At 36.4% G+C, this 23,643-nt stretch overlaps 2 protein-coding genes across 2 annotated transcripts; one reads left to right on the top strand and one right to left on the bottom strand.

Moving 5' to 3' along the window:
• Nucleotides 1-8,142: 8,142 nt before the first annotated feature.
• Nucleotides 8,143-11,630, bottom strand: LOC138885322 (uncharacterized). The gene is made up of 5 exons (XM_070166260.1): nt 11,502-11,630; nt 10,413-10,557; nt 8,982-10,268; nt 8,485-8,774; nt 8,143-8,397 (listed from the first exon to the last, which is right to left on the bottom strand). The coding sequence occupies exons 1-5, from the start codon at nt 11,628-11,630 to the stop codon at nt 8,143-8,145; spliced, it is 2,106 nt and encodes a 701-aa protein (XP_070022361.1).
• Nucleotides 11,631-14,827: 3,197 nt separating this feature from the next.
• On the top strand, nt 14,828-23,305 carry LOC138885321 (uncharacterized). The gene is made up of 5 exons (XM_070166259.1): nt 14,828-15,010; nt 20,902-21,917; nt 22,008-22,275; nt 22,462-22,620; nt 22,931-23,305. Exons 1-5 carry the CDS (start codon nt 14,828-14,830, stop codon nt 23,303-23,305), a joined length of 2,001 nt encoding a protein of 666 aa, XP_070022360.1.
• Nucleotides 23,306-23,643: the final 338 nt, after the last annotated feature.

The following is a 23,643-nucleotide window of genomic DNA, read 5'->3' as shown; positions in this document are numbered from 1 at the left end:
TAAATTAATATCTATATTTCTATGGCATTAATATTAACTCAAATGCATTTACAATTCCTATTTTTCAACCAAATAAGACAATTAAGTATATTTCTATCTTAATCGCTAATCTTTCACCCGATGCCCAGGTTCAAGATCTTGTTCTATTTGATTCTATATGCAATCAAGAATTTCCTTTTTCAAGTTTAACTCAAGATTCATAAATAGTATTTCATCGTTAGCTACACAATAAAATAATTAACAACAGAATCAAATAAACAACCCATAACGATAAATTCAAGATCATCAATTTAAGCTTCAAACAACATAATCATCTAACACCCATGACCCCAGAATATTTGGATTTTTAGCCACTCATATTCATACAAACATCAACAATATAACTCTTAAACATCAAATAAATAGATACTAGAAGAAAGTTTAGAAAAACTCTTTTAATCCTTGCTCCAAAGTATTGTTCCTCTTGATTTTTGATGCTTCCAGATGAATCTCCTCTTCTTTTTCTCTCTAAAATTAGGTCTCTCTCCCCAATAATGGCTGATTTTTCCTTTTTAATCGTGTAAGAATGGATTTTGACAATTATGCCTTTTTAGGACCGAAATAGAATTGTTCTGCGATTTTTACACGTCCGCGGCGCCTCGCGCGACTCGTACATGGATTGGATAGAGGCAGAATACATTTTAACGGAGCAGAACAATGCAGCACAAAAATTTGCACTGCCACGGCGCCCCACGCGGCGCAACAGTGCATTTTTGTGTGCTGCTTTGTTTTTCGCTTGTTTTTCTATCCGGGCTTGCTATGCGACCCCCGAACACGATCCCGACTTGATTTATTTAGCTTTTACTCAGACTTTAAAGCCCCAAATTTAATTTTTAAGTCGGAATCTCTTCATGCAAGGCATAAAGCATGAATTTAGTGCCATTCATTATTAATTAAGCTCAAACATTTGTAAAATGCAATAATTAAAGTGTTGTTACAACGACTAAAACACGAGATTTTAGCTTATATTCAACACCCCACACTTAAACCATTGCTCGTCCTCGAGCAATTAACATACACTTCACATAAGGACAACCTATTTATCAAACAATTTCTTTAACAACACATGCTGACACTTAAGTACCAATTCATAATATTTAAACCTCAAGACATGACTTACAAGTGCCACGCATTTTCATAGCTTGCTTACTTACTCTAACACAAGGGTCAAAACTTTTCTTTTCTTTTACAAATCATGTGCCCTCCCACAACTAATATAGACTAGTTTCTCTTAACATAGTATTCACGAATATTTAGGAACTCAAAATAGGAAGAATTAACTCACTCTCAGAATTGAAATTCATGTACAACAGATGATATACCATATGCTTGCCCCTAGTGTAATACTCTACTAATTGAGCTTATTCAATCAAGAATCAAATAGGACTTTAATTGGTTGTAATGCAGGCTGAGGAAGGGTGTGATAAATATAGAATGTAGTAGCTACACCTCTTTGAGCACTTCATACATACACCATTTCATTTCACAATTTCAGCATTACTCTTATGTTAAACCATCTCCAACTTTTTTGAGGTTATACATAATAACAACAAATCCCATTCTCTTTAAGCACCATAAGCTAGGGAATGTTACATATGAAAATCAATCCCCTATATGTGTATATATACATGTACATGTATATATATATATGTATATACATGTACATGTATATATATATATGTATTAGTTTTCCAAATAAACCAACAAATCTCTTCTCAACTTTAACAACATTAAAACAACACTAAGTGCTCATGAGAGATAGAGGTTCAAACAACTGATATATTTACATAAATTGGTAAGGTTTGTAATGTGGATGCCAAAGAAATAGGATTAACGGCTCAAAAGGTTTGACTAAGATATATACAATTAGGTGGGAACAATCATAAAATTGGTTCAACAAAGAAATGCCTATATCATCTCCTAAACTGAATAATGCTACTATTTTGCTTTGCAAAACACTTGAGGACAAGTTCTAGATATCAACTATTATGCACAGAATATTTCAACAACCTCACTCACACATTAGCACACAACTCATTCAAGCTTAGATCTTTCTCGACTCTCTAGTCGAAGCAGTTAAGCATAGTTATAAATACACAATTTAAGGCACTTACTTTAGAACCAAGAACTGAGATTGAGCATCACAAATAAGGTACATACCACTTCTAAAGCATGTGCATTTGAGGAGATTAACTCTGTAAGTTAGGAACTTTTTATTCAATTGAACTAAAAAAATTACACTATGCCCGGTTCAAATACACCCTTGGAAAAGAACCGCGGCATAAAGAAAAACCAAGGGGAAATTTTTAAATTAAACCAAAACTAGCATACACTAAACTGAAATAAAAGGCAATTTTTTTTTTCGAATTTCGACTTCATTTCCCTCAAGAAAATCCATCGTCGGGAAAAAATCGAAATTAGTATCACTTACTACCTACAAACGCTAGAATCTACCAAACCAAAAAGTTTAACAATCTAAACAAAATCAAACAACCAAAAATACAAAAAATACAAAAGTAAGTACATTACAATTGGGGCAAGTCACCCCACACTTAATAACTTACATTGTCCCTAATGCAAAAGATCAAAATAGATCAGAAAAGAGACTCCCTGAGGCCATTGGCCTAAGCATCTTCATCTTCAAAGGTGTGCAAATATTCCTCGTCATCTGAGGGGACAGAGTTCACATCTTTATCCGATGGGATTTGTCGTTGCTGAGCCATTCCTAAACATTGTTGAGTGAAAGGAGATAGAGGGTGATTTTATTGTAACTCTTCCAAGTTCACTTCCCCTCTGGAGGCGCGAAGGCGCTGGTCAGCAAATAATATCTACAAAGTCTCTTCCACCTAGACAAACCTTTGATCGGCATTAAGTGCAAGTGCAGGCGGATCTATCACAATCGTGACATCAAGCGCCCTGATAGGATATGTTACTTCTATCTTCCGATCATAGTGATACTCTTCTTCAATGTAGTGCGTCTGCAATAACCGAGTTATCATACTCGGATAGTGTAGGCGGCATCTCCCAAAAGGTCTCACTTTTGACATATGTTCTAGCATAATTTTCCCAAGATCAACCTGCATTCCTGTTAAAAATGTGTAAATCAAACAAATCTTTAGTTTTGATACAGCCGTATCACTTTGTGTTGGCATGATTTTGCATTTATTATCTTCAAAATAACTCGTGCAGGACGCTGGAATGTTCCTTTTTTCATCTCCTTGTGAAACTCATTTGAATCTCTAGTCCACAAGGCAAAGGAATCTACACCACATAGCTGCTTGTGAATATCTGGGTAGTCTGGTCTACGAAGAAACCTCTGAAACAGCTTATATGAATGCTCAATGAACCCCATTATTTGATTTATGACCTTTGAAGAAAATGGAATCACTTTGTTTCTGACCCTTACTTGGTAACTTGTAACTAAATTGCCTCCTGGTTGCCAATTGGCATAAAATTCTTTTACCAAGTTGACATTCACACTATCACCTTGGTGAAACAACCCTTCAAAACCCAAAGCTCGAATGTTAGTATATATTGCATTGTACTTATGAGCGAGCTTTGTTTAATCTATGGCAGCTTCAGGAGTTGGTGGCACAACAGGAAAAAATGATTGGAACCATTGTATTGTATGGGTTAGAATAGCCCCGATGCCATATTTGCACTATGGTACCTCATCTGCATCCAGATTGAAGTGTTCCTCTTCCTCCTCAACTGGTGCCGGAGGGGGTGCCCTTCTACCTCCACGTCGGCTAGTAGATGCAGCCTCAGATAGGCCAGTGTTTGATCTTTTGCTTGGGCGCCGAGACATTATACCTACACAACATGATATATTAGCTAAAACACACAAAAATCATTTTAAGAGCAAGTGGAGAAAATACCTCACACTTATGTTATTATCATGTTCACACATAGCATGTATAACAGGGATCAGACTACCCTGTTCTTCAAGTAGAATGATATAATGCTTATCGGCCTACCCAATCATTAGAGAGAATTGCAACAATTAAAATAAAATAAAATCAAAAACTAGGCTAAAAATATTAAAAATAAACATAAAAAGAAATTAGTCTATTCTACAAAATCCAAAATTATTATACAAAATATACTACATTGGCACATTAGCATGAATCCTACATATCATTTTACATAAAGTAAGTGAAAATTCATGGTTTAGCCTAATGTCATAGTTGTTATCAATAATAACATCTCACAATGCAATTTGTTTCTCAATTTGAAATATTACTCAATTTCATGTCACTTAGACATTTTAACAAATACATTGTAAGCATGTCTTGTATTCTTAAAATTTTAACTTGAAATGAGGCATAATCACCATATCAACAACACAAATATGACTCACACCACAACTATAACATAACCACATCTTCACAATAATATTCAATGCATAATTTTTCACTTTCTTACATGTATTTTCGAAATAATATACCCCTCAACAATCTTCAACAAGAAACTCAACCCATATCACCTCAACAGACCCTAAAATCCTCCATAATCAAAAAGATAATATACATTCTAAGTATCTAATACTATTTTCAACAATATTAACAAAAGAAACTAAAAGAAAATTAAAAACACAATTCTTGCTAGGGTTTATACAAATATAGTTGAAAATAAGAAAGAAATACAAACTAAAATACTACTAGATTGAAAGAAAAGACCGAAGAGAATACTTACCTTGCAAGAAGAAGAATGATTTGGGGATGGATTTGTTGGGTGAAATTGTTTGGGGCTTTTTGGGTGAGACTTGGAGAGGCAGAGAGTTTGGGAGATGAAATAATGAAATAAGGGGAAGGCAGGGGTTCGGTTATTAAGGGGTTTATTTTTAAATTCTTTTTTTTAACGAAAATGTATTGCTGCGGCGCGGTAGTGCAAAAATCTTAGTTGCTCCGAAAATTTTGCATTTTGCCTTGCCTGTGCAATTTTGTCTAGCGCGGTGTGTGGCATGACGCCACACGTGACACGGTAGGCCAATATTTTACAAATTTAGCCTATTTTTCGATTTTTAAACTCACAATTTACACCCCTACATCATTGTACATTGATTTTATGCCAAATTCATGCTTGCACCTAACTAACAACATTATAACATCTAAAATCTAACATTTCTAAACTACAATTAAAAGTTAGTGATGTTAGTTATTGGGTTGCCTCCCAACAAGCGCATAATTTAACGTCGCGGCATGACTCAACACTTCATCACACATCAACCAAATCTACCGAGGTCTTGTGACGTTTAATATCACCACCCCTATAGTGTTTTGCTCGCTGCTCATTCACCAAGAATGTACCACTTGAATTTATTCCCGCAATTCAACTGTTCCATGAGGAGTCACACTCACCACAACGAAAGGGCCTGCCCAACGGGACTTATGCTTTCCAGGAAAAAGCTTTAGCCTTGAATTAAACAAGAGAACTTCTTGACCCGGCTCAAACTCACGATGTTGGATGTGCTTGTCATGCCACCTCTTGGTCCTTTCTTTATACAACTTGGTGTTTTCATAAGCATGCAACCGAAACTCGTCAAGTTCATTGAGTTGTAGCAGTATTTTTCACCGGCTAAGTCCATATCCATATTTAGCTTTTTGATTGCCCAATAAGCTTTGTGTTCTAGCTCAACGAGCAAATGACATGCTTTGCCATAAATCAACATGTACAGAGAAGTACCTATTGGAGTTTTGTATGCAGTTCGGTAAGCCCACAATGCATCTTCTAACTTACCGGACCAATCTTTCCTATTTGCACTCACTGTTTTCTCCAAAATCTATTTTACCTCTCTGTTTGACACTTCAACTTGACCACTCATTTGAGTGTGATACGCAGTAGCAACCTTGTGACTTACCCCATATTTTGCTAGAACATTTTTCAACAATTTGTTACAAAAGTATGTTCCTCCATCACTTATCAACACCCTTGGAGTTACAAAGCATGTGAAAATGTGCTTCTTTACGAAACTTACCACTACCTTTGAATCATTAGTAGGAAGAGCAATGGCCTCCACCCACTTAGACACATAATCAAATGCAACCAAAATGTATCTGTGCCTATTAGAGTATGGAAATGGTCCTATGAAATCAGTTCCCCAGACATCAAAGAACTCTACTGCCAAAATATTTTGCAAAGACATCTCGTTCCTCTTCGTGATTGTACCTGTTCTTTGACACCTGTCACAATTTTTCACAAAAGCATGTGCATCTTTAATTAATTTGACCAGTAAAAACCTGATTGCAAAACCTTTTGTGCCATTCTGTCTCCACCATGGTGACCTTCATAAAGAGAAGCATAACAGTCATGCAATATTGCATTCATCTCCTCCTCAGGGACACACCTTCTTACCAATTGATCTGCGCATTGCTTGTATAGAAAAGGCTCATCCCACATGTAAAATCTCACATCATGTAAAAATCTTCTTCTATGATTAGCTGTGAATGCTGGTGGAGTCACCCCACTTGCAATGAAATTCATATAATCAGCATACCCTGGGGTTTCATCTGAAGTGATGGCTAGTAACAGTTCATCAGGAAATGTTTCTTTGATTGATTCTCCCTCAGTGACATGGCCTCGATTTTTCAACCGGGACAAGTGATCTGCAACCTAATTTTCTATCCCTTTTCGATCTCGAATCTCTAAATAAAATTCTTGCAAAAGAAGAACCCATCGGATTAACCTTGGCTTGGCATCTTTCTTTGAAAATAAATATCTAATAGCTGAGTGATATGTGTAAACTATGACTTTGGTTCCCACTAGATAGGACCTGAACTTATCAAATGCCTATACTACTGCAAGCAACTCTTTTTCAATAACAGTGTAATTCATTTGTGTTGGACTAAGAGTTCTGCTCGTGTAATGAATAGAGTAAAAGATTTTCTCCTTTCGCTGCCCCAAAACAGATCCAATGGCTATGTCACTTGCGTCACACATCAACTCAAATAGAATTTTCCAATCTGGAGCAATGATAATTGGTGAAGTAACTAATCTTCTTTTCAGCTCATCAAATGCTTTCAGACAAGCATCATCAAACTTGAAGGATATATCTTTCTCAATAAGCCTACACGAAGGAGATGAAATTTTTGAAAAATCTTTAATGAAACGACGATAAAAACCTGCACAACCCAAGAAACTGTGAATGCCTCTAACTGATGTCGGTGGAGGTAATTTTTCAATTACTTCCACCTTTGCTTTATCTACCTGCAATCCATTCTTGGACACTTTGTGCCCTAGGACTATACATTCTCTTACCATGAAATGGCATTTTTCCTAATTCAGTGCCAAATTTGTTTCTTCACACCTAGCAAGTACCTTGTCAAGATTCATTAAACATTCATCAAAAGAACATCCAAATACAGAAAAATCATCCATAAATACTTCCACAAATCTTTCAACCATATCAGTAAAAATAGCCATCATACACCTTTGAAAAGTTGCAGGTGCATTGCAAAGACAAAATGACATTCTTTTAAATGCATATGTCCCATAGGGACATGTAAATGTGGTCTTCTCTTGGTCCTATAGGGCTATAACAATCTGATTATATCCCGAGTAGCCATCCAAAAAATAGTAGTATTCCGGTCCAGCTAATCTATCAAGTATTTGGTCAATAAAGGGGAGAGGAAAATGGTCTTTTTGGGTGGCATTATTCAATTTTCTATAATCTATGCAAATCCTCCACCTAGTAACAATTCGAATGGGAATCAGATAATTGTTCATTTATCACTACAGTCATTCCTCCTTTCTTTGGAACACATTGGACTGGACTTACCCATTTTCTATCAGAGATTAAAAATACAATACCTGCATCAAGTCATTTAATCACTTCTTTTCTTACCACCTCTTTCATGTTGGGATTTAGGCCGCGTTGTTGTTCTATTCTCGGCTTGTGTTCTTCCTCCATGAGAATTTTATGCATGCAAAAAGATGGACTAATGTCTCTTATGTCAAACATTGTCCACCCAATTGCTCTTTTATGCTCACATAGTACTCTCAGCTAATTTTCCTCCTGCAATTTATACAAGTCAGAAGAAATAATAACAGGTAACGTATCAGAACTACCCAAATAAGCATAATGAAGGTGAGAAGGTAAAGGCTTTAGTTCCATTTTGGAGATTCTTCAATTGATGGCTTCGGAGGAGGACTATTTGGCCCGTTCAAAGGTTTAAAGGGAATTAAACGTTTCATATATTCACATGATGCATTCAAAATATGCTTCATCTCTTCAACCTCATCATTAATCTCCAAACTCTCAAACAACACGATTGCTTTCTCTAAAGAATCCTTCAAATATACACTTGGGGCAATAAGTAGCTCATCCATCTCCATGACAGATATTATAGACAACTCTTCCTAATGGCGAGGAAGTTGAATTGCTTTGTATACATTAAAAATAGCTTCCTCATTGTTAACTCTCATGATCATTTTTCCTTATCTTACTTTAGTTATAGCATCACCTGTAGCCAAGAGAAGTCTTCCCAATATAATAGGAACTTTTTCATCTACTTCAAAATCCAAGATAATGAAATCAGCCGGGAAAATAAATTTCCCAATTTTCAGCAGCACATTTTCAATCACCCTTTCCGGGTAAGCTATGGCCCTGTCTGCTAGTTGTAACATCACCGTGGTGGGTTTTGGAGCTCCCAAACCCAAATTTTTGTACAAAGACAGTGGCATCAAATTTATGCTCGCTCCCAAATAACAAAGTGCATGGCCTACACCAACATTACCTATTCTCACAGGGATAGTAAAGCTGTCAGGATCCTTAAGCTTTTGAGGAAGCTTATTTTGGACCCTTGAAGTGCACACCTCAGTAAGTGCAACTGTTTCAAATTCAGTCAATCTCCTCTTGTTAGCCACAATATCTTTTATGTACTTGGCATACTTTGGAATTTCACGAATCACATCTACCAACGGAATATTCAATTGAATCTGACTCAACATAGAGAGAAATTTGTTGAACATGCGATCATCATTCTTTTTCTGCAATCTTTGTGGAAAATGTGGTGGTGGCCTTAGAACATTCACGGGTGCTGAAACAGTATCATCTTTCTTTGCTTCCTGTGTTGCTTTGGGAATCAATTCACCCTCAGGTATAAGCTTTTCTTTTCTCTTCTTTGGAACTTCTCCTAATTCCCTTCCAGTTCTAACTGTAATTGAACTAACTTGCGGATTTTTCTTTGTATCACTTGGAAGAGCATCTGTAGGCCTAGTGTTTTGATTTGCAGCTAGCTGTCCCATTTGTCTTTCAAGATTTCTGAAATCAGTTCTGAGTTGTTGATTGTCATGCAACAATTTCTTCGACAAATCATTTGTACTTTCTTCTACTTGCTGGGGTGGCCTTTGAGGTTGATTAAAATTTCCTTGGGATCTATATTGATTTTGATTTGATTGATTTCCACCCCAGGAGAAATTAGGATGATTCCTCCAATCTGGATTGTAAGTGTTCCCATATTGTGCCTGTTGATTCATCGGACCTCTGCTTTGTTGTCCCACATAATAAATAGATTCAGGATTCGTGGGGCACATGTCACTCGTGTGATTGTCACCACACATTTCACAATAAATCGACATTTGTTGAACATATTGCATTTGTTGTGTATAGTTCATTGTCATTCTATTCATTTGATTTGCCAATTTTGCTATATCTACTCTCATGGCGGAAAAATCATCAAGTTCAAGTACCCTTGCTGCTTTCTGTTTCATTGCTCTCCTTGGTTCTTCCTCACCTTGCCAATTATAATCATTAGCAGTAAAGTTGTTTAGCAAAAGTTGTATTTCATTATATGGTCTCGCCATGCAACTACCTCCACAAGCTGAATCAAGATTCATCTTTGAAGTCTCATCTAATCCACCAACAAAAGTATGGCCCAATACCTCATCAGTTTGACAATGATGTGGACAGTCTCGAAGTAGTTTCTTGTATCTTTCCCAAGCTTGATGAATAGTCTCACCATTCCGTTGTTGAAACCCAAGAATCTGGCTTCGCAAAGACTTTGTCTTTTTAGTGGGGAAAAACTTGATTAAGAATTTCTTTGCTAAATAATCCCAAGTATAGATTGAATTAGCAAGCTCCTTCTGCAACCATTCTTTAGCTTCCCCCAACAATGAAAAAGGAAACAAGAGCAGCCTGACATAGTCCTTGGAAACATTTGGATAGTTGTAAGTATCCGTGATTTCCAAAAAATTCTGAATGTGCCTCTGCGAGTCTTCATGAGATAGGCCTACATATTGCCTAGTGGACTGAATCAGCTATACCATGTACTGTTTAAGCTCAAAGTGACCAGTGATATCAGGCTTCACATTAGCCTATGTCATATTAGCAAGATTTGGCCTTGCAGCTTCTATCATCGGATGCCCTCCATTACCTGCCATCATTGTTGGCTGTGGTTGAACTAAAATGTCCAACTCTCTTTCTGTTTTGTATCTAACTTCCAACTCCTTCCTCGCTCTATGAAGTGTTATTTCAATTTTAGGATCAAGAGGGAAGAGATTGCTTGTGCTTCTACTCCTCTGCATTCAAGAGAAGAGCCTGCGTGACACAAACAAAGTGAACTGAAAATTAATGCTTAAACCAATAGCTAATAAAAGCTTAACTCAGTCAAGTAGCTAATTTCTAAGTCCCCAGCAACGGCTCCAAAAACTTGATGCGACGAAAACACTCACGCAAGTATACGCGATCGTCAAGTAATATAGTAATAAGTAAAGTAACGTTCCCACGAGGAATTATGATCAACTTATTGACTGATGCAAGCTCAAACAATTATCAATTCAAGCTAATTCATCACAAAATACATAAATAACCAATTTCTAATTTAAATAGTAAACACACAATAATACAACTCAAAGTTTATTATACCACTTATGCAATCTTCTTTTAACAATTAATAAAAGAGATATTCCAGGGTCATGAGCTTGCTAGAGATCGTGCTACGCTTTTAGCTTAAGAATGATTTATTGAATTATCTGGGTTATTGATTATAGGGTTAATAATACCCATAAGAATCTGTCCAATTCTTATATGCCTATTCAAGTTAAATTAATACCTGTATTTCTATGGCATTAATATTAACTCAAATGCATTTACAATTCCTATTTTTCAACCAAACAAGGCAATATATTTCTATCTTAATCGCTAATCTCTCACCCGATGCCCAGGATCAAGATCTTGTTTTTTTGATTCTATATGCAATCAACAATTTCCTTTTTCAAGTTTAACTCAAGATTCATAAATAGTATTTCACTGTTAGCTACGCAATAAAATAATTAACAGCAAAATTAAATAAACAACCCATAACGATAAATTCAAGATTATCCATTTAAGCTTCAAACAACATAATTATCTAACACCCATGACCCCAGAATATTTGGGTTTTTAGCCACTCATTCATACAAACATCAACAATATAACTTTTAAACATCAAATAAATAGATACTAGAAGAAAGTTTAGAAAAACTCTTTTAATCCTTGCTCCAAAGTATTGTTCCTCTTGATTTTTGATGCTTCCAGATGAATCTCCTCTTCTTTTTCTCTCTAAAATCAGGTCTCTCTCCCCAATAATGGTTGTTTTACCCTTTTTAATCATGTAATAATGGGTTTTGACAATTATGCCCTTTTAGGACCGAAATAGACTCGTTCTGCAATTTTTACACGTCCGCGACGCCCCGCGCGATGCCCCATGTGTCGCGTACATGGATTGGACAGAGGCAGAATACATTTTAACGGAGCAAAACAATGCAGCACAAAAATTTGCACTTCTGCGGCGCCCCACGCAGCGCGACAGTACATTGTTTTTGCGCTGCTTCATTTTTTCTCTTGTTTTTCTATCCGGGCTTGCTATGCGAACCCCGAACACGATCCCGACTTGATTTATTTAGCTTTTTCTCAGACTTCAAAGCCCCAAATTAATCAAATTCATCCCTAATTAAATTCTTAAGTCGAAATCTCTTCCTGTAAGGCATAAAACATGAATTTAGTAATTCATTATTAATTAAGCTCAAATCTTTGTAAAATGCAATAATTAAAGTGTTGTTACAACGACTAAAATACAGGTTTTTAGCCTATGATCAGGTAGATGGAGTAACACGTGATAATTCATAACAAACGTAAAAACATGACAAATGAGGACGAAATTATCACGCCGAGCCATAGCGAACTGCTTGGGCCAAGGGCTGCAGAAATGGTAGAGTCATTTGGATTATGTTTGAACACAATTTTTTGGATGAGTTGCTTGTGATTGGCACTTTAAATGTTATTTTATTTTGTAATATAGGCTTCGATTTGCAATTCCAAGTTGGAAATATCAGCAGGAGTGGAGGAGACAGGAAGCAAGAGGTCAAGCATTGCGAGATCAGCTGTGTTCTGGAAAGCTAAAATTAGTATCACCTTTGGTACTTTGGTATTGGGTTGAGTGCTTCTATAAATAGTGTTTGAAATAGTTTGTAGTGTTTTCGACTAGCGAGCAATAGTGTTTGAAATAGTTTGTAGTGTTAATTCAGGAATTTTTCTTTTTATTTTATTTTCTCTTTTTATGTTTGGTGTGCTTTGACTGTGTGCAGACTACAGGTTAGATTGGTGCATGACTCGATCTTCTAGGAAAAAAGTGCAACCATACGAGCCAGAAATCGAAAAACAATTGTGACAGTTGAGAAGGTTGGGCAATCCTCAACCACAGTAAATATGGATGGAGATGATAATATTATGGATTTGGTTGCGAAAGAGGCAGCCCAGATAAGAGAAAAAGTTGCTCGGGATGCTAAGGAAGTAACTATTAGAGATGCAGAAATTGCATATGAAGAAGAGATGGCTCGGAGATTGGCTCAGAATCAGCCCTTCGTTCTAGACCAGTACGGAAAAATACCACCCGACCAAGGGAGACCATTTGGCGTTTATGCTAGACCGGTCTACAACTTTGAAGTGTGAGACCCCTCCTATTGTAGCCAACAATTTTGAATTGAAGCAAGGGTTACTCCAAACCCTTCAAAACAACTGTGTTTTCAAAGGAAAGATGAACAAAAGTCCAAACAATAATCTAATGGACATCGAGGAGATTATGAACACCTTCCAATATAATGGTGTGTCACAAGATTCAGTTTATCTAAGGGCATTCCCATTCACATGAAAGATCATGCAAAGCACTAGTTTAAAATCTTGCCCCAAGGATCAATTAGAATATGGGAGGAGATGACCAGAAAATTTCTTGCTAAGTATTTTTCCTCAGCTAAAATAGGCAAGTATAGAAGGGAAATCCGTAACTTCTGCCAGAACGAGACTGAGATCGGGTTTGAAGCATGGGAGATGTTTAAGGAGATTGTGCCAAAATATCAACATAGTGGATTTGAACTCTGGATGCAACTCCAGGACTTTTGGGATAGTTTGACATCAGCCTCACGCAGAACATTGAGCAATGTAGCTGGGGGTCCGTTGATGAAAAAGACTCCAGAGGAGATAGTCACTATTATAGATGAGTTGTTTAAATATGCAAATTAGTGGCCCTCGGAGATTGTTAAAAGAATAAGATCAACTAGTGTTCACCACGTTGATACTAACACATTTGTGCTGGTATAGCTTGATGCCATGTCAAAAGAAATAAGGAAGCTGACCATAGCCTCAGTACATAATGAGCCTCATGCAGCATGTGATATATGTGGAAGAGGACACCCTAATGATGAATGTCAAGCTACCATAGAGGAAGTGAATGCGGTGGGTACTTATAATTTCAATGGAATGGGTAAAAAATACTCCGGGTTTACATGGAGTTCACCTAGGGGCACAACAAATGCATGGCAATAAAATAACTCCACATTTCAACGAGCTCTAGGCTTCCAAAATCATCAAAGGCCGCAATTTCAGCCTCAATAGCCAATTCAGTCTGGTTTATAAGATTTGATGAAGTCTTTCATTGTCAAGACATATGAGAGACTAGATGCTCATGGTGCAGCTATCAAAGAACTTGGGACAAGTTTGTGAAATTTGGAGAGACAAGTGGGAAAGATTGCAACTAAATTATCTGAGAGAATCCCAGGCAGTCTACCAGCTGATACTGAGAAGAATCCCAAAGAAACAGTAAATATTTTGACCTTGAGAAGTGGACAAGTTTTGAAAGATTACACTCTAATTCAAAAAGAAGTTGCGCCTGAAAAAGAGAGTGGGAATGAGCTGAAAATTGAAGATGATAAAAAGACTGAGAAGAAGAAAGGTAAGAAGGGAGCAGAGAAAAAGAAGAACAAGGAAACTTCAAGAAGGGAGGAATTTGATGATGTGAGCAAGCATATATCTACTCTTTCTTTTCCCCAAAAGATCTATAGAGAAAAGCTGGACAAGCAGTTTGAGAGATTTCTAGACATGCTGAGACAGGTTAATGTGAACCTGCCATTCACTAAAGTTCTGTCACAAATGCCATCTTATGCAAAGTTATTGAAGGAGATCCTTACAGAGAAGAAATAGATAAAAGAGACCAAGGTGGTCAAGCTCACAGAGCATTGCAGTGCAATCTTGCAAAACAAACTCCCACAAAAGTGTGGAGATCCAGGGATTTTTACCATACCTTGCTCTTTAGGCACTCTCAATTTTGATAAATCTTTATGTGATTCAGGTGCCTCAATAAATCTAATACCGTTGTCTATGTACATGAAGCTGGAGAATGAGATTGGAGAGATAAGGTCTGCACCAATGTCTATGCAGCTGGCAGACCAAACAACTACAAAACCCGAGGGGATATTATAAGATGTTTTGGTATGGGTCGATAAGTTTATATTTCCTATAGATTTTATAGTGGTGAATATGGAGGAGAATAAGAAGGTCCTCCTCATCCTAGGAAGACCATTTTTAGCAATGGGTAGAAATATACTGGATATTCATGATAGAAAACTCATTCTTAGAGTGGGTGATAAGACCGTAACTTTTGAGACGAATATGGAAAAAGGGGTGAAACAAGAGAAGCCAGCTACAAGTGTTAAGTGGAAGGTGAAGGGTGTGAAAAACAGGCCCCAATGAATGAAAAAGACAAGTGTGGGGTGTACCCCAAGAAGGTTGAAAAGAAGTTATCTACATGGATGTGTGCACTAGTTCGGGCACATGGAATGGATCCCGACTTCGATTCAAATCCTGACTAGAGATTCAGGGAAGTTTCCTCTATCTTACACTTTTTAATTATGTGTTATGGGGACATGCCACAACTTAAAATTTGCGGTGGAGCATATTTGTATGTTGTATGTATATTAGTCTTAGTTTTTGCTTTAGTTAGCTTGATTGTTTTTTTCTTTATAGAAGTTAGAAAAAAATTGAAAAGCCATACAAACTTTCAAATTTTCGACTGTTCCCGATGATGGATATTATTCGACAGGTTTCTTGAGGAATTAAAGCCGAAAGAAAAGAGACAAAAAGATTTTCTTTTGTTGGTAGTGTAATAATCCCCCCCTTGGTTTTTCTTTATGTTGCGATTCTATTACAATGGTTTTGTTTGAACTGAGTATAGTTAGTTTTTATTTTTGGTAGAAGTAGGAAACCCCGTGCTATGAGTTTAATTGAAAGCAATATCTCTTGACTTTATTATGCCTTGAGAATAGTGAGTTCTTTAGTTGCGACGCTTAGGCTCGTTTTTTACTCTTGTATAAAGTACCTTAAATTGTATGATCTTAACATTGCTTAACTGTTTTGACTAGAGTGTCTTGATGAGTCCAATCCTGAGTGAGTTATGTTCCTTGTGTGTGTAAGATTTTTGTGTTATTCTATGCATTATATTTGATGTCTAGAACTTGGCCCATGTGTTTGCAAAGCAAAATAGTAGTTTTATTTAGTCTTGGAGGTGATATAGGCCTTTCTTTATTGAGCAAGTTATATAATTTTACCAACCTAATTGTTATATATCTTAGTTAACCCCTTTTGAGCCTGTAAGTCTATTTCTTGGGCAACCACATTACAAGCCTTACCCATTTATTTGAATTTATCATCTATTTGAACCTATATACCTCTCTTGAGCACTTAAAAATTATTAGGAACTTTGTAAAAGTTGAAGTGCGGGGTGGCTGGTTTGGCTTTCGAGTGGAACTTATGAAATAAGGAGAATGATGCATTGTTTTTGAAAGTGTGAGCCACTTTAATTGAATAAGAAAAAAAAATTAGTTGTATTGTTGTGCAAAATATTTTCTGATAAGTGATAACTCTTGATGTAATTGTGCTTAAAGAAGTAGGGAGTTAATGCATATTGATGTGAAAGTGGAGTATGGTTTGACATAAGTGTGGGGTTTTGAATGTTAAATGTATGTATTAAAGTTCTTAAGGAGCTGTAGTCACTCTTATATCTACATATATCCTACCTATCCTATAGCCTACATTACAACTAGTTTAAAGTCCTACTTGATCCTTGACTGAATTAACTCAATTAGTAGAGTAGTACACTATGGGCAAGCCTATGGTTCATCTTCATGGCACATGAATATCGTTTCTGAGAGTGAGTGATTTCTTTTTATCTTGAGTTCCTAATTGTTCTTGAATTTTATATGTGTGAAACTACTCTCTTTTGTTGTGTGAGGGAACTTGATTCATGAATGAAAGGTAATGTCGTTCACCTCTATGTTAGTGTAAGTGAGTAAGTTGTGAATGATGTGTGGTACTTGTGAGTCGAATATTGAGGCAAGGATGTTACTCTATTGTGCTTAGCCAATTTTAAATATTCTTGGTAAGTTGAGTCTTGAGTGTTGTTTATAAGGTCGTGTCTATATAGAGTATGGTTTGATTACTCGAGGACGAGCAATGGTTTAAGTGTGGGGTGTTGATGGTAGCAATAATCTCATGTTTTAGTCAATTAGTACATTCTAATTTATTGCACTTTAATTGAGTTTGAGTATTAATTGCTAGTGTTTTGTACTAATTTTGTGTTTTATGCCTTGTAGGAGTGTTCATATCTATGTAGAGGTTATGAAATGAATTCAAGCTATTCTGGAGCTTTGAAGTCTGAGTAAAAGCTCAAGGATTAAGTGGGGATTGTGATCAAGGATCAACGAATGATAGTGCAATTTAAGAACGAAACGAAGAATCGAGCAGGCATACTGCGCATTGTATAGCAAAAATGCACAAAACTTTTCACTCAGAAATCTGTTTAGGCTCCACAAATATAGTTGGAAAGATATTTAAAAGGGATACAACTTTCATGTTTTACATTTTTCAAAATTCCAAACTTCTGCGGTGCGTGGGGCGGTGCATGAATTCCTGCAGTTTGTCAGAAATCAACTCTCTGAACTTCCCCACAAATTCCCCGCATGGCGCATCGCCCCATGAGGCATGCCTGTGCAAATTTGTAGAGTAATTGTACTATTTCGCATATAAAAAGGTGTTTTTGTTTGGACCCAACCCTACTTGGTATATATACACGGAAAAATATTATTTTTGGGACTTTTGACACATCTTAGACCTAAGTATGCCAAGGAGGAGTTAGAAAAGCAAAAACTCAAGGATTTCATCATTCAATTCTCACTTAAGACAAGAATTTGGATTGTTCTATGTTTTCCTTTAACTTAAACATTATTTTGATGAATTACTCCATATCCATGGAGTAGTTCTCTTTAGGGTTGCTGAATTTAGTGTATTGATACTTGTTTGTGGATAATTAACTCTAGTTTTATGTATTGAATTATTTTGGATCTAATAACTGTTGCATCTATATTCACTTGTTCATGAATTGAAGAGAGGCATAACTTGTGATATTGTTGCATTATATTTTGTTTGTTGAAGTCATTAATTCTTCTTAGTAATCAGAAGGGGCTTGTTAAATTGTTGATTAAACTTAATTAGGAGGATAATCGAGAGAGGTTCTCCTACAGACCAATCCATTACGAATTGCTGCATATCTTCACGTGCTTAAAATTGGTTCATCGTGTAAGGTTGAGACATAATCGAGAGAGGAGTTTCTACTAAACAATTAAACTAATAACCAAGTGAATTCGAGAGACTCACTTGAACATCAAAAGTGAACTATCTAAAGTTAAATCCAAAACATTTATCTTGCACATATCCTATCAACCATATCTTCTCCCAATTGATAACTTCCTTTGCTTAGCATTGTCATTAGTCGATAGTTTAGACTCTTAGTTAACTTGGTACACCCTATGTTTTTGTACTTAAAAGTGCATCGTAAGTAAAATAATGTATGACCAAAAATGAGTTCATCTTTGGAAGTATATCAAGTAAGTTATCATGTTACCTCAGATGTTACATATATTGAAGATCATGTACAACAAGTATAAAGAGGGTTGGAAGGTTTAGAAGCTAAGTAATTAAAGAAAATAATGTTTCATCGAAAGTCGACAAGTTGGGAATGTATAACATGTACTTTTGGGGTGAGACTAGGGTGCTTAAAATGATAAAAAGGTTATGTTATGAGTTATGTTAGTCGTATGATAGTCATGTGTTATGTTTTGATGCCAAGTGAGTTGTGGAACAAAAGTGGATGAAAGTCATCACAAGTTACGTTCATAGGTTTTACTAAAATTTAGGTCAATTGTAACTGCGATTTTCTCCCAATATACTTAGAGTTACGGGGTCTTCTACCCATTAAACTGAAGATATATTAGTCTATTTTATAACCCATTAAACGATTTGTCAATATGTCATCAAAATAGAGAGGTATATGCATTTTCGCAAGACTGCGCAGGCTGCTAGGTGACAAGTAGGTGTGTCACCTGCTTGCTTAAATGAGAGTCCAAAAATGGACCAGTTTGGGTCGTCCAAAGAGACATTTTAAAGGAATCTTTTGTTCATGTAATACATTGATAATAGGGCACAATAACCAGACATAAACCCCTGCAAACATCCTCCCAAAAATTGAACACAAACCCTAATTAAATTTCTCTCCTTTTCAAGTTGAAGTTAGAGGCGAAACCTTGAGTTTGAAGAACCAGGATAAGAGCTGTGTTATTCAACAAATAAGGTAATTTTACTTCTCTCTTTCATATAATTTTGGCTATGTGTATAAAGCCATTCTAAAATTGTAAGAACTCATGGGACGGTGATCGGAAGCCGTGAGTTCGAGATTTTCACTTGTAACGGACTATTTTGTGGACTCTTTTGTGTTGCTGTTCAGTTGCGTGTTTTACTACTGTTTTATGGAGTTTTGGAGGAGGAATGGATTGGATAAATACCACATAAATGCAGGGTGGTGGGCTGGTCATTCGTCGTAACATTTTCGGGTCTTTTGACACTACTACGATGGTCGTTTTGTGTATGAAGAGATTGGGGTGTGTTGGATTGTTTTGTTGTATTTTATGGTGTATATAAGATTGGAAAATAATGTATATATCATGTTATTGTTGTGTTCTTGTGTTGTTGGTGTTATCTTTGATGGGTTTTCAATTTCTTTAACTTATGTTTTGGATGATCTAACAAACTTATTGTAAAGAACCAGATAGGGAAACTGACACATTTGGTACACATTGTTAATGAACGTATTCCAGCCAGAACTCCAGCTAATGTGAATTGCTGCAAGTGTAGAAAATATAGAAATAATATAGGGACTTGATCCCTTGTGTTTCCCTGACAACACTACGAAAGTCAACTAAGCACAGCTGGAAAGTGACTGCTACAGAAACAGTGCACACAATGCAGCAGTTTTGCAGTCACTTGTCCTTTGACCAACCAATTGCTTACATCATTCATATGATGCCATCAAAGGCATTTTAGCAAGAGTATTACAACAAAACATCACTTGAATACTTGAGAAGTCACTTCAAGTTTTCAATCCTTCAGAGAAAGTGAACTAAATTCGCAAGAGCCTCAAGAACAAAGTTAAATGCTACTACAGACCAGTTCCCAAATCTAATATTTTGTTGTCCTTAGTTGAGTTGTAACTTTGTAATTATTCTTCATTGTAATTCCTAAATTGCTTAGCTAGAAACATTACTTAGGAACCCCTTTGTAAAACCATAAACCCTTTGTGTTTGTGTCGTGACTAGAGTTAGTCATGAGTTGAAGTCTTTGTAATAGGTGTATTGCAAAGTGGCTTGTAATAAGTGTATTACAAGTTAGTCAGGGATTAAGAGTTTAATTTTTAGATTGTATAGGTTGTAATCTAAAAGTTTCTCATAGTGAAGTTGAAATCCTGCCAGTGTAGGTCGTGGTTTTTTATCCCCTTGAGCATGGATTTTTCCACGTAATTCTCCCTGTCTTATTTACTTACTGTTTTATTAGTATTCACAGTGAAAACTCATAGTGGACCTGGTAGTCTATAGTTTGGGGGACTCATATAAACTATCAATTGGTATCAGAGCGGGTTTCTCCTATCAGGCTAACACATAGGAAGGATCCTTATGACTGCTCCACTAAATTTTGAAGAAGGTCAATCTACGTACAGACCATCCAGGTTCAATGGGCAATACTATGGGTGGTGGAAGGCAAGAATGCATGATTTTATCATGGCTGAATATTCTGAGTTGTGGGATGTCAAATGTGATGGTCCTTATATCCCAACAAAGGTAGTTGGAGACCTTCCATTGACAATGCCAAAGACCAGAAAAGAATACACTAACCCAAACAGGAAAGCTGCAGAGAAATATTTTCGTGCCAATAAAATTTAGGTGTGTGGAATAGGACCTGATGAATATAATAGAATCTCTGCTTGTGAAACTGCCAAGAAGATATGGGAAGCTTTGCAAATAACACATGAGGGAACCACTCAAGTAAAACAATCTAATATTGATATGCTCACTACTGAGTATGAACTCTTTAGGATGAAAGACGATGAATCTATTCAAGATATGCACACAAGATTCACCTCTATCATAAATGAGCTACACTCACTTGGTGAAATCATTCCTAGGAACAAGCTAGTGGGGAAAATTCTTAGTATCCTGCCCAGTTCTTAGGAAAGCAAGGTGAATGCTATTACTGAAGCAAAGGACCTGCAGGAGCTGACCATAAACGAGTTGGTTGGAAATTTGAATACCTACGAGATGAAGAGGAAGATAGACAGTGAAAGAAGAGAACCAAAGAAAGAAAAAAACCTGGTACTCAAAGCTGAAAGCAATGACTCGAGCGAGGAGGACAGTGACATGGCTTACATAACCAAAAGGTTTAAGAAGATGGTCAGAAGAAATGTAGGAATACTAAAAAGGGGCAACTCCAGCAAACCAAAGAACTTTGATCTATGCTACAAGTGTGGAAATCCAGGGCACTTCATCAAAGATTGTCCTTTCCTGAAGCAAGAACACTCCAAGTACAACCTTGAGAAAGTATCCAAGAGGAACCCGGTTCCTGACAAGCACTTCAAAAGGAAGAGGTCCGCTGACAATGTGGTGAAACAGGCTCTTGCAGCATGGGGAGATTCCTCTAGTGAGTCTGAAGATGAAACAGATGCAAGTGACAACTCCATGATGGCAGTTGAAAGTGAGAAAAATGAATATGATTCAATATTTGCTTTGATGTCCCAATTAGATGACGATGAAGACAATGAAAACAATGAGGTAAATTTCAAGTATGTTCAGAGAAATATGAAATTCTACTCTCCTAAGAAACTCATGTCTTTAGCTAGTGTATTGATTGATGCCTATCATAGTCTTGTGGAGGATAAGTATGCCTTGACCTTAGAGCTAGGAGAAGCTGAACAAACTAGAGATGATCTGGTGGTGTATGTAGTTGATCTAAAGGAAACTTTTTGTGAGTTGGAGAAAGAAAAAATTGTTTTAACCGAAAAAATTGCTAACATACAACATGAAAGAGATGACTTTGTGGTTGTAGCTATTGACTATAATAAAACCATTGAGAACTTCAGTAAAGAAAAAGAGGCTTTAGTGAAGAGAGTGACTGATATTAAGGAAGAAAAAGATGATCTCTTGGTAGTAATTGCAGACCTGAGGGAAACAATAGAGGGATTAAGAACTGAGTATAAACCTGGAAATTCTTGAAAAGGAAAAGAGGTAGCCAGTGAGGCACATATTAGGTTTGAAAATGAGTTAAAGGCTGTGAGAACTAGCTTGTATGTTGAAACTGAGAAAAACAAGCATCTCCAAACTGAACTGGAAAGAGTAAAAAATGATCTTGAAAAGTCCATAAAGTGGACCTGGTCCTCAGAAGCTATCACTGCCATGTATGTTAATAATGGTGGAAACGGACAGGGAATAGGGTTCCAAAGGGAGAAAATCCCTTACAACCCCCATAGCAAGTATGTTACTATATTAGATAACTGGCTGTGTACCCACTGTGGGAATAACGAGCATTTCAAGGAAAATTATCAAGCTAGGGTCTAGTCTATTTATAAAAATAAAGTGTTTGTTGAAAATTTAACTACTAAAAAGGGACCAAGTGCCACCCATAAAAAATGCATATTACATGCATGGACTAAGAGAGCTCTTATTCATCCTCTTGCCTAATACAAGGGCCCAAACTTATTTGGGTTCCTAAAACTAACTCTTGATTTCCTTGTGCAGGGAACAGTGAACGGAAGCAGTCAACAATGGTTCATGGATAGTGGATGCTCAAAAAAGGGAGTGTATCCTTTGGCAATGGGAAAAAGGGGTGCATTCTTGGAGTTGGAAAATTTGGGAAATCACTCACTCACTCTATTGAGAATGTGTACTATGTTAATGGTCTTAAGTATAGTCTCTTGAGTGTCTCTCAGATCTGTGATAAAGGAAACAAGGTGGAGTTCTTGTCCAAGATATGTACAGTTACTAATCTGGTAACTGGTGAAGTGATACTTGTGGCCAAGAGATACAAGAACATCTATGTTGCTGATTTCGAGTATATACAAAGTGGTGATCTGAGTTGTCTAAAGTTGTTGATGATGATGTTGAACTCTGGCACAGAAGATTGGGGCACACAAGCTTCGCTCTTCTGAATAAACTAATTTAGAAGGGCCTGGTCTGTGGTCTGCCCGTGTCAAAGTTCAAAGTACAGAAAGTGTGTGATGTCTGTGCTAGAGGAAAGCATGTGAAGTCATCTTTTAAGCCTAAAAAGGATATCAGCAACTCACAACCACTCGATCTTCTTCATATGGATTTGTGTGGCCCAATGAGAGTGCAAAACATGGGAGGAAAAAGATACATCTTTGTGATAGTGGATGACTACTCCAGATTTACATGGACTCTATTTCTTAGAACAAAAGATGAACCCTTTGAGGTATTTGTGGCTATTATGAAGAAAATCCAGGTGAAGATGGTGTCTAGAGTAGCATGTATCAGATCAGATCATAGAACAGAATTTGACAATGCTAAATTTGATGAGTTCTGTAATGAAAATGGCATTACCACAACTTCTTTACCCCAAGTGTAGACATGTGATTTTTAACCCTCCCCAAAATTTCACCCATTTTAGCATGTAAATATTTAGTTTAGGCCTAATATTGCTATTTCAGCTAATTTTGACGCTTTTACTTTATTTCGTCACAAAAATGAAAATTACAAAAAATATTTTAGTTTACGTATTTTTCGTAAATTTAAATAAAAAATATACAAAAATAGTACCTTATATTTATTTTTATATAATCTTGAAAACACAAAAAAATAGTTCTATGTTTTATAGTTTAGTTCAATTAATTAAAATTAGTTTTATATTTTTATATTATAATTGTACATAATTTTAGAAGGAGGAATTAGTTTTAGGTTGGTTTA

This window comes from Nicotiana sylvestris, chromosome 2 (assembly GCF_000393655.2).
Source record: "Nicotiana sylvestris chromosome 2, ASM39365v2, whole genome shotgun sequence".
NCBI lineage: Eukaryota > Viridiplantae > Streptophyta > Magnoliopsida > Solanales > Solanaceae > Nicotiana > Nicotiana sylvestris.
Note: the sequence above shows the minus strand (reverse complement) of the source record. Positions and strands in the feature narration are given on the sequence as shown.